At 43.2% G+C, this 12333-nt stretch overlaps 1 protein-coding gene across 2 annotated transcripts; it reads left to right on the plus strand.

Annotated features, from left to right (window-relative positions):
- Positions 1–5438: 5438 nt before the first annotated feature.
- LOC136550270 (E3 ubiquitin-protein ligase JMJ24-like) lies at positions 5439–11008 on the plus strand. Of its 2 annotated transcripts, none has more exons than XM_066541779.1 (6): positions 5439–6635; positions 6740–6873; positions 9168–9276; positions 9365–9491; positions 9563–9626; positions 10366–11008. In XM_066541779.1, exons 1-6 carry the CDS (start codon positions 5550–5552, stop codon positions 10760–10762), a joined length of 1917 nt encoding a protein of 638 aa, XP_066397876.1. In that variant the 5' UTR covers positions 5439–5549; the 3' UTR covers positions 10763–11008. The 2 variants fall into 2 exon arrangements, with proteins under 2 accessions (XP_066397876.1, XP_066397877.1); XM_066541780.1 differs by having other exon boundaries at positions 5439–6554.
- The last annotated feature ends 1325 nt before the right edge of the window (positions 11009–12333 follow it).

A 12333-nucleotide genomic window follows, 5' to 3' on the forward strand; every position in this document is an offset into this window, starting at 1 on the left:
GTCTCTTATGTCATGACATCACCTAGTACTTGGTTATGGGTAATCTCCTTTAATCCTCCTCTTATGATAAGCAATCTCAACATCTCAAATCTTGGAGGTAGGCATATTAAGAACCGATGAGAGACATCATCATCCTTGATCTTCTCTCCTAAAGCCTTCAAGTCATTGACAATTACTTGCAACCGATGGAACATCTCCGGAATACTCTCATCATCCTTCATCTTGAAACTTGTTAACTTATCCTTGAGGATGTACAACTTGACACTCTTCACCACCGGTGTGTCCTCATATGTTTCCTCCAATCTCCTCCACACCTCATTAGCTCTTTCATAATTCCTTGATTTGCTTAAACACCTTGAAATCAATGGCATTGTATATGGTGTTGAGAGCCATTGTATTGCATTGCTTATTAGTCTTGCCTTGGTTGGTGGGATTGTCAGGATCAATGATAACATAGTCATTCTCGGTCACCTCCCATACTTGATCATTGATTGAACTAGATATATCCTCATCTTTCTCTTCCAATAATCATAGCATGTGCCATCAAAGAATGGTGGTTTACCCTCCACATGGTTGAACACAACTTGAGCTATAATTTGACATCGAGGTTGTTAAGCCTTTAATCAAACGGTGACCATGGCTCTGATACTACTTGAAAGGTCCTAATATGGCTAGAGGGGGGGGGTGAATAGCCTATTTAAAATCTATAAATCAACTAGAATAATTTGATTAGTATAACAAATAGCAAAATACAAACTTGCTCTAGCTCTACAAGGGCTGCAAGCCACCTATCCAATAATTCTAGTTGTTATGATCACTAGGCACACAATCCACTAGATCGCTACTCACTAAGAGCTCTCATAATTGCTACACTAAAGAGCTCCACCAGATTAACTTAATTCACAAAGCAAGCTCTCAATTCTAGCTACACTAAAGAGTTTGATATAGCTAGTTTGCGGGAATGTAAATGAGTAAGTGAGGTGATTATACCGTCGCATAGAGGAGTGAACTAATCACAAGATGAATACTTTATCAATCACCGGGAGAATACCAAAGTGCAAGAGACAACTAATTTTCTCTCGAGGTTCACGTGCTTGCCAACACGCTACGTCCCCATTGTGTCAACCAACACTTGGTGGTTCGGCGGCTAAGAGGTGTTGCACGAACCTCGTCCACATAATTGGACACCGTAAGAACCTACTCACAAGTGAGGTAACTTAATGTCACGAGCAATTCACTAGAGTTACCTTTCGGCGCTCCACCGGGGAAGATACAAATCCCCTCATAATCATCGGAGATGGCCACGAACAATCACCAACTCGTGCCAATCCTCCTTCGTTGCTCAAAGCTGTCTAGGTGGTGGCAACCATCAAGAGCAACAAGCGAATCCCGCAGCAAAAATACGAACACCAAGTACCTCTAGATGCAATCACTCAAGCAATGCACTTGGATTCTCTCACAATCTCACAAAGATAATGAATCAATGATGAAGATAAGTGGGAGAGCTTTGGCTAAGCTCACAAGGTTGCTATATCAATGCAAAATGGCTAAGAGAGTGAGCTTAAGTTGGCCATGGGGCTTAAATAGAAGCACCCATGAATAGAGCCGTTTTACTCTTTCACTGGGCACAACACGGGGTGACCGGACGCTCCGGTCAAATCGACCAGACGCTGGACCTCAGCGTCCGGTCACGCGATACGTGCCACGTGTCCCCTCTCTTCAAATGTTGATCGCCCGATCTCAACGGTCAAATGATGACTGGACGCAGCAGCTCAAAGTGACCGGACGCTGAACCCCAGCGTTCGGTCGTTTCTAGTAAGCATCCAGAGACGACTTTTTATGACCGGACGTGTCCAGTCATGCTCGACCGGACACACCCAGTGTTCGGTCACATGACAACTTCCCTATGCGCTGCCATATCAGCAGGACTAGACACAACCTTCCAACGTCCGGTCACTAAGTGATCCAGCGTCCGGTTAGAGATCGACGTGCAGCGTCTTCATGCTTCACCTAACCGGACGCGCCGGTCCTACCGAGACCAGCGTCCGGTCACTTACAGTGACATCCATCTTTTCTGTCTAGGGCGTCGGTGGCACCGTCGGACTGTTCGCACTTCGCCGGTGAAGTTTCTAACCCTTGCTCAAATGTGCCAACCACCAAGTGTATCATCTTGTGCACATATGTTAGCATATTTTCACAAATATTTTCAAGGGTGTTAGCACTCCATAAGATCCTAAATGCATATGCAATGAGTTAGAGCATCTAGTGGTACTTTAATAACCGTATTTAGATATGAGTTTCACCCCTCTTAATAGTACAGCTATCAAACCTAAATGTGATCACACTCTCTAAGTGTCTTGGTCAGCAAAACAAAATAGCTCATATCATTTATACCTTTGCCTTGAGCCTTTTGTTTTTCTCTTTCTTCTTTTCAAGTCCAGACGCTTGATCATCATCATGGCATCACCATCATCATGTTATGATCTTCATTTTCTTCACCACTTGGAATGTGCTACCTATCTCATAATCACTTTGATAAACTAGGTTAGTACTTAGGGTTTCATCAATTCACCAAAACTAAACTAGAGCTTTCAATGGCCCGTGACGTGAACCGAAGGATCATCGAGGACGACGAAGCTCTCCCACACTTCACCCGGGCAAGCCAGAATATCGCTGTTGCGATAGCCTTGCTCTGGGGGCTTTCGGGGCACGCGACACCCGAAAGAACATTGGGCCCATCGCGTCAGTTCACCACGACGTCCGCTGGGACAGAATGGAACGCCATGATCGGCAGATGACACCTGCGTATGGCGCCAGTGACGAATAGAGTCACAGCATGGAGCCGTACCTATCGATATCTACAGGATCGATGGGACCCGCATGAAGGAGTAGAAGGACCGGTGATCCTAGAAGCCTTCCGGCCTGTTCGCTTGTTGGTTTCAGCTAGCCTAAACCAGCCAGTCAACAGTGTTTTTCTCTCACAACAAACCAACACCAGCCAGCCCAAACCAGCACAGAAACTAACCAGCGAACAGACCGTTCGGCTCCATCTCGTTCTTCTCCTTTTCCTCCGCTGTAACCCGCGCTTTCCCTTCTCCTATAAAAAGGGAAGTAGGGCGTCCCATGAGGGGGAATCCAGATCTGCACGAGATCGAACCAAGAGATAAAAAAACAAGAGCACGACACGAGTACATGGCTGAACAGTGATCGAGCTCTCAGCACCCGTTCACTCCTTTCACCAAAGACTTGGGATCATTCCCCTCTCTTGTCTGTTTGTAACCCCTACTGCAAACCAAGTGTCGGTAACATGAGGAAGCAGCAAACTGGACGTTGGGACGTTCTGCCCGAACCAGTATAAACCCCTGTGTCCTCTGAGCACACCATCTAAATCAGACGCGTAAATACAAATTTACTCGTCGATGGTCCAAAAACACTCACACCTTTGGTTTGCAGGATTCATGCTTAGTGCCTGTTTAGTTGCACTTTATTTTGCAAAAATTTTTAAGATTTCTCGTCACATCGAATCTTTAGACGCATGCATGAAGCATTAAATATAAATAAAAAATAAAACTAATTACATAGTTTAGACGAAATTCACGAGACGAATCTTTTAAGCCTAATTAGACTATGATTGAACACTAATTACCAAATAACAACGAAAGTGCTACAATACTATTTCGCCAAAAATTTCGCTAACTAAACAAGGCCTTAGGAAAGGTGAAGGAAAGTTTCCTTCGCTCCTATTTTGAACCTATTTCATAGGAATCGAAACATTCACTCCAACCTCTTTTTCCCCACTCGGGCCTTGTTTAGATTGCAAGTTTTTTTCACTCTCTCTTCGTCACATCAAATCTTTGAACACATGCATGGAGTATTAAATATAGATAAAAAAATAACTAATTATACAATTTGATTATAAATTACGAGAAGAATCTTTTGAGCCTAGTTAGGCCATGATTGGACAATAATTGTCAAATACAAACGAAAATGATACAGTGCCAACTACTGATTTCTAACCTCAATCTAAACAAGGACCTCGCTTACGTAGGATCATGGCACAACTCATGATTAGTAGACTGTACACATTGGTAGGCTTGGGAACCCGTGCTAAAACAATTGGCTTGGAAAGGGATAATAAAGTCGCTCTGGCACACCATTAATTAAATTAATGAATGTACATTATGTGCTTTAAGACTTTCCTGCGAGCATCAAACATCTATCTTCAGCAACTTTCCTATAGGTTTTAGAGGATGTTGGGTTCTTCAGTTGCTCCTAAAATTTATGTCACATCGAATGTTTAGATATTAATAAGGAGCATTAAATATAGATTAATTACAAAATCAATTATATAGATAGAGGCTAATTTCTGAGACGGTTTTTTTAAGCCTAATTAATCTGGCATTAGCATATGTTTACTATAACACCATGTTGTCAAATCATGGACTAATTAGGCTTAAAAGATCCTTCTCGCAAATTAATCGCAAGTTGTGCAATTAATTTTGTAATTAGTCTATATTTAATACTACATGTATGTGTCCAAACATTCGATGTGACATGAATTTTAAGAGCGACCGTAGGAACAAACAGGCTCTTAATCCTTTGTATTACAATTACATTCCTATAAAATTTCTATATTTTTCCTATTCCTATGCTTTTGCAACCCTGTTTTCCAAAGGGGCCTTAGTGTACCACCGTTCGATTCAGATTTAACACGGTCCAGATCACGCGCAGCTCACCACTGAATCGCCATAACCATAACATTATATTAAACCACTTAGTAAGGAGTTACTATAATCTCGTAAATTAACATAGTAATTATCGTAACTCAAAGTGGCTACAGAATAAGTTATTCTGTAGCCAGCTACAGGATAGTAGTTCTATATATATATATATATATATATATATATATATATATATATATATATAGAACTACTACTCTGTAGCTGGCTACAAAATAACTTATTCTGTAGCCACTTTGAGTTACGATAATTGCTATGTTAATTTATGAGATTATAGTAACTCCTTATTAAGTGGTTTACTATAACGTTATGGTAAATATCCTCGTGTGTTATAGTAACCCAACTATAGTAAATATATATTGACATTATCGTAAATTAGTATATAAAATCATAAATGATTTCTATATATATATATATATATATATACAGACGAAAAATCTCCCATAAATGATTCCTCAAAAAAGAAAAAATCTCCCATCAATGCACATCGTACGATCTCAGCCGCCCAATCTCAATCCCACGGCTGGGCCGCTCCCTGCGGCCGGCGCAGCCCGCCACGAGCTTGAATAACTCCCTAGCTGCTTCCGAATCGCCAGTAACCGCCCCCACGTTTAAAGCTTTCGCATCCGACGATGTGCCTCTGAGTCGTCAGAGAGCGGGCCCCACTCGCGCAGCCCTCTTAACCCCATCCGCAGCCCGCGCCTGTGTCCATCTCCCCGAGCCAGCCAGTACACGCACCACTTCCCCCCCACTTCGATCTAGCAATCCCGACCCCGCGCCGACTCGCCGGAACCCTAGCCAGCCGCCGCCATGCCGCCGCGCCGCGGTAGAGGGAAGGGGAGGGGTAGGGCAAAGCCGAGAGCCAAGGCCACCGAGCCGGAGCCCGAGCCCGAGCTAGAGGAAGCCGTCGAGTCCGAGATCGAGGCGGGGGACGCGAAGGCGGAGGAGGAGTCCGCCGCCGAGAGCGAGGACGCGAAGGAAGACGAATCGGAGAGCGACGCCGAGTCCATGGATGCAGAGGCCAACGAGGAGGCCGGCGAGAACGGAGCGGACGAGATGGATGCGGAGCCTGAAGCCAAAGCCGGCGAGGCCAAGGCTGAAGCCGCAGCCACCGAGGCGAAGGCGAAACCTGACGCCTCGAATGCCGAGGATGAAGAGGGCGGTGAGACTGGCTCCGACCGCGAAGCAGATGCAAAGGGTGCTGATCCGAAGGCCAAAGCGGAGGAGTCCGACGGCGAGGATGAGGAGGGAGCCGCCGCCGAGACCGACGGCGAGAGTGAAGAGGAAGCCGCTGAGACGGGCGGCGAGAACGAAGAGGACGGTGGGGACTCCGGCACCGAAGGTGATGCTGCGGAATCCCCTCCATCCCCTCCTTCCCGTACTCGCCGCCGTAAGCGAGCGACCACTCCCGATGATGAAGCAGAGGAGACCCCTGCGCCGTCGCGCCGCCGGCGCCGTCGGAAGTCGGGGGAGCGTGGTGACTCTCCGCCGCCACTTCCGGACCACCTCCGCTGCCGTCGCAGCGATGGGAAGAAGTGGCGCTGCTCGGGCCGTGCGCTCCCAACTGTTAGCTTCTGCGAGTACCACTACGCGAGGGCTAACAAGGGCAAGAAGCTACCAGCGGATGGGGAGGTCCTAGCTGTTGCTCTTCAGAGGCAGAAGAACAAGAGGAAGGGCAGGAGGAGCATCAATCCGCCGATGTCCCCTCAGGCAGCCACGACTGACCGCCAGACCAGGGATCTCCCGAACGGACTGATGACGATCTCGCCAGGTAGCAGTGGACCTGCAGCACTGTCAAGTCCTGTTACTACAAAGGTTGGTGTAGAAATTCCTGCACCTATACAACGGTGCTATCGTTCCAAGAATGCTGAGCCATTGCCTGTTGGTCCTGTGAAGGTTATACCCAGCTAATCTTCAATTGTTCATGACTGACAGTTTGATCTTCATTATTTAGCTTTCTGTTGGGTCTTTGCTTATTACTGATGTTTGTTTGGGATTAGGTTGTTCCTCGTGCGATGAGTATGACAAAAGCAGCAGCAAGAACATGTCACTGCTGTGGGATAAAGAAGGCAGCGCGTGTTGCCAATTGCAAGAACTGTGATAAGAATTTCTGTAACAGCTGCATTAATAAATGGTTAGTCTTTGATTTGCTTGCCATTGCTTTATTTGCATGCTTAATCAGTGCATCAGGAACATATGATTAAATTACACACAAAGTTCAAACTTTTAAAGTTTTAACTATGTGGTAATGAGAACTTGGTAGATTGCAATTTAGTAATTATATAAGAGATTAGCTCGCTATTTAGCTTGTTATAGTGGTTGAATTGGTGCACCTGGGGGGCTTATGCCTTTTATTGATGTCATCAAATTACTTTCCTGTGTAGTTGTGGATAACCAACTCTAGGTCCGTACTCTGTTAAATTTTGTTAATGATTACAGAGGAGGAAGTAGAGATTGGAGACAGATTTGCTTAGTTTATGAACTATTGTTTCCATGTAGCTGTGCATATCCTGTGTTTTCCATGCATGTTAAATTATTTTGCATATAACTTCTAACTTGTCATTGTGTATATTAGTTATAATCAATTTCAGCTATTCTTTTTCTAGTGCTTAAATATCTCTATTTGATGTGATTGGGGATACTGCTAAGGAGATTTAACTTAGATTTATACTTGAAGAGTTTGCATAAATTACTTCCTTGCACCATTCTGAATGAAGCAAATGTGTTGCCATGTCAACATAAATGCAATATTTAAGTTGTGCTTTCATTTGATAGATAATCATAGGCTATCCTGCTGTGCAATATCAATGGTTTTTCTCTTCTTTTTTGTGTCTTGGGGGCTGTTGTGGTGTGTGTGTTGGGGGGGGGGGGGGGGGGGGGATCATATAGAAGGGTTTCCTCAATTTGATACCCCTAGGAACATCTCCAGCTGTCCCAGGCCCCCTATACCTGTGCTGTTTGGTGGGTGAAGTAACCGCCTTTGGTGATGTGCGGCCTGGCTGACCTAGGGTGCATGGGAAACATGCCCATTCCTTTGCTGGTGTCAAGGGTGGTCACCCCACCCTCGAGGTGGTTGCCCCCTTCTTCATCTAACAGAAAAAAGGCCATGCCACAGCTGCGGGCATTGAGGGTGTGGCAGGTCCAGGCCTTGGTACAGTGGGGGTTCCTTGGCAGAGTTGGTGGCAGAAATGAGCCAGCTCAGCTGGGAATGAGAGAAGGGAGAGAACAGGAATGGGAGCTGTGGGGGTGGGGGCGAGGGCGAGGGCGAGGAGGAAAAAAGGGGAAAATAAAAAAATGAATTGATCGGTTCATCCGTGATAGGTGGCCTTAATATGTCAGGGTGCTGACTTATTGGTAGTCTGCTGCAGCAGTGTCCCTGATATTGCTGATAATGTTATTGGCGCTCCCCCAATAACCGGGAGCTAACAATTCAATTTCCTAAAAATTTAAACAGAGTTTTACTCTAAATTATGACACTGAAGTGGCAAACACGCCTCAACTAAAGAAGTATGGACCCTCTACATATTGAAGGTTCTAACTTGTTTATTTTTATGTTCCCATACTATGACTGCTCATGTGCATAAACAGATAGACTACAGATGGCTGTTTGATATTACCATGTTAGGTTTTAATACTAGTTTAACAAACTTGTAACTCTAGATTGGAAGGACTCAGTGTATTTTAAGATCCACACCTCCTCCTTATTTAAATTAGTTCGTGAACATGTATGTGACTGTTCTGTTGCTACTCAGTTAGGAAAAGTTTTGCAGGAGACCGCACTAGGAACTAAATCCTATGAAATAATATCCCTCCTGTCCAACATGCCCTTAGGGAGCTTGGAGTGTTTAGAAAACATTATTGAAGTTAGTTATTGAAATGACAACTTTATCTTCTGTACATTGCATTTATGTGAACTGATTTGTCATCTTTGTTCTTGACTGTTCATACATGAATGCATTCATACTGATTTTGTGTATTTTTCCAAGGAATACCTACAATAACTTGTCTGCTGTAACTTAGCTAATTGTGGTGGATGCTTGTGTCAGAGTTAGAAGTGTCGAGTTGCATTACAATAAAGTGAGTTAATCAAATATTAGGAGATATCATTAATCGCAGTAACAATGCTACTTGATTGCTGAACATTCTTAGTTGAGAAGTGCAAACTGATGAATAATCGCTGAACTTAGATTTGAGATAACCTATGGAAATTACATAAGTACTAACGCATTAAATTTGAGATGCATTATTTGATTTATTTGGAGCTTTGGAACAAATGATTCAGTAGTTCATTTTGGGTTTGACATGGATTATCTGATTTATGTCAGGAGATTGTTAATTAGATCTCAAATCCTTGATATGCCTATGTGTGCTTTGGTTCTAGTAAATCTTGGCCCTGACTGTTAGTACACTGCACCCTGCACCCTGCAGGTATTCTAAGTTGTCCAGGAAGGATATAAAGGCTCGTTGTCCAGCTTGCCGTGGTCTCTGCAATTGTAAACAATGCAGCCTTGGTCATACCAAGGGTGCTACGCATAAGGTGATCTTTCTTCTACTCAGCGGAAAGCAATTAAAATGGTATTTTATTGTTGTATTTATTTTTTTGGTTTTATGACTTGGATCTCCAGGAACCGCCAAGTGGTGAAAGGAAGATACTCAGCATAAAAATTTCCAACCATCAATTTTACAAGCTTTTACCTGTAAAACTTGACCAGGAGCAGCTTGATGAGTTGGAATTAGAAGCTAAAATACAAGGTTTGTTTGTACTTTTTAAAAATCTGAAGCTATGTGGTTCTTTTGTAATCTAATTGTCTACTCTTAATTAGGAACAAAAATATCTAATGTCCGCGTCCAGGTTGCTGAAAATGGTCAGAATGAGTCACTCTACTGGTAAGCTCTAATCTCTTATGTCGCCATCAGCTACATATAAGCTAGTAACTCTCAGTTCAATAAGTTTTCATCCTTCACTTATTTGAGACAGAATAAAGTGTAACCGGGTCCTTGCTTTTGAGTGGCTCACTTTAAAGTTTTTTTTTTTTTGGATTCTCGCCTAGGTCCATAAACTCTTAAAAATGAGGTCCTCTTTTTAAGTGGTTCACTCTAGAGCAACCAATTTAAATGTATTATTACCCGGATCCTCACTGAGACTGAACCTAGATGAAAACCTGGAAAATTTTTTAAGGACTGTGGGTGTTTACTCTTATACTTGTGGTGAGCATAAAATAAATCAATCCTGTAAATGCACATATAGTTAGATATTTCTTTGGTCAGGCAAACGTTAATCTGCATATTAATGGTTGTCTTGTCACTAGTTTAGTACCAATACTGTTCCAATTTTGTCAGTTATTTTCACATGTTCAAATATTTATGTCGTATAAACAAGTCGATGCTAGGTGTTCTAAAAGGATTATGGTACCCTTATGATTCTTTTGCATTGAAGCATCTACATTGATCATCCTAGAGAGAGTTCAGTTTTCTTTTTTCATTTTACGGTTTAGCTTTTTTCTTAGCTATTCGAATATGCATTTTGGTAGTGGTTATGCTGCCTTTTGATGTATTTGTCAACTGCTATTTTCTGTTGCAATTTCTCATTTAACCAGAGATCTTGTTGAATGTTTTCTGAAAGCAGTAATAACTGTAAGCTCTCTGTGAGCCAATTCTTGAGATGCTGCCCAACATGCCCTTTCAAGCTGTGCCTAAGTTGCTGTCAGAAGATACGTGAAGGAAACATGTCGGACAGCACACCCGAAGATAAATTCAAGAACCGGCTGCTTCAACAAGAGTCTGTTCATGAGGATGGCAGCATTACTTGCCCTTCGATTGAGCTGGGTGGCTGCGGTGACGCCATGCTGAACCTGATATACGCATCTCCATCTAGCCAGTCTGAAGAGCTCAGTTCAGATTGTGAGCTAGATGCTGCAGGCAATCATTCTGGAGTGAAGGATGCTCAGGTTCATGGCTCACCTGTACCTGAGAGTAATGGAAGATTATCGTCAGCTGCCCAGACAGAAACATTGTCCACATAGTCTCTGAAGATGCAGTTCGTGTTGGCTCATCTTTCAGGTGGGAGCGCAAGCTGACTTGTTCATTACCATGAAGCCTGAAGATGTGTATGATATGGTCAGACTTCGTTAGAGGGTAGTTTGCCTGATTAGGTTGCTTGATTTAGTGCGGTTATCGGCCTATATGGCCTTTGATTTTAGGCCTGTGACCTGTGGATAATCTTTAATTGTTGTGTTGTTCGTCTTTGATCCGGGAGTCATTATGTTAAACATCGTTGTACATATGGTTATGGCTTTATTTTTTACACTACCGAGAGGCGAGAGCTGATGGAATGGCTGTATTGCCATTCGTTTAAGGATTGCCTGGTTATGTGTATGTGCGGTACCATCAGTATTCAGTAGCGGACTTAAAGATCGTATTGTTGTCCATGTGAGGCTAGTTTCTTGCTCTGCCATTTGGCCCTTGCGACTCGATGGTGAAAGCAATACGAAGAGGCATACTGCCACTACATTACATTATTTACATAGCTTGAATAATCTACCACATCGTACAAGCAAAAGCATGCAATATTTCTGTCAACTGTGCGGTGCTTTGTATGTCGACTGTGCACATGGCCTTGTGAATTGTGATGGAGGCATGGAGCACTTTCCCCCTGCGGTGCCCACAGCCTGACCAGGGGCTCGCACCACCAGCCACAGGAACCGGTGGATTGACCACGATGGAGCCCCTCGAAAAAACGGCGGGGGGAGAGAGCGTGACGCGATGGAGTTCTGGAAGAACGGCAGAGAGGGTGATCAGAACAAACGGGTGAGTAGTGAAAGGGTTAAAATTATTTTTATTTGATACTGGTGTTTTTAATCGCTTTTTTTTTTACTTTCTATCTCTATATTTCAAACCACTTTCTGTAACTTTCCCGTATTTTGTATTCCTTTGTTTTCTCCCTTCATTTCTATTTTATTCATATGATTCTTACTTCCTCTGTCCATTAAATTTCTAGAGTTATCTTAAGTTAATTTTTTTAGTCTTGGCGCTCTATTTTTTTTAGCTCTACGGTCATATTGCTCTTGGATTCTCTTCGGTAGCACCTACTACCCATAATAAATAGTAATTCTAGCCTTCTATAGTTGTTTTAAATTATTTGTCATTCTCACCTTTCGGTGCACCTTTTATCTTTTCTCAATATATCTATATCCCTATTTCTATCATTTCATTTTCTATCCACCAAACTGTTTTTTAGTTGTTAAATTCCCGTGCATAGACCTAAAATGATAAAGGGAGTAAGTATACGTACTATTGTTATGTGAGAGCGGTTCCCATGTGTGTTTTGGGGTGACCAGGGGTAGAGACGGATCTTGCAGGGGGCTCAAGCCCCCCAATCCCATGGAGCCCTAGAGCCTCTCCAAATTTTTTGCCATGATTGCTTTGAGGAGGAGAAGCTGGAGGTGTCGCCCCCACCTGGATTGCATTGAAATTTAAATACACAATGTCGTACTCCACACAATGCAAACAAAACAATCCGCATAAAATACACAATGCTGCACTCCACACAATGCAAATAAAACAATCCACACAATCTCGCAAAAAAATCCACACA

Source organism: Miscanthus floridulus, chromosome 4 (genome assembly GCF_019320115.1).
Source record: "Miscanthus floridulus cultivar M001 chromosome 4, ASM1932011v1, whole genome shotgun sequence".
In the NCBI taxonomy this organism is placed as follows: Eukaryota; Viridiplantae; Streptophyta; class Magnoliopsida; order Poales; family Poaceae; genus Miscanthus; species Miscanthus floridulus.

Bases quoted from the DNA above. Each gene is read 5' to 3' on its own strand.
- LOC136550270 (XM_066541779.1), top strand. From the start codon at position 5,550: ATGCCGCCGCGCCGCGGTAGAGGGAAGGGGAGGGGTAGGGCAAAGCCG. The intron at 6,874-9,167 runs GTTAGTCTTTGA...TGCACCCTGCAG, and splicing joins AACAGCTGCATTAATAAATG to GTATTCTAAGTTGTCCAGGA. The intron at 9,627-10,365 runs GTAAGCTCTAAT...TTCTGAAAGCAG, and splicing joins CAGAATGAGTCACTCTACTG to TAATAACTGTAAGCTCTCTG.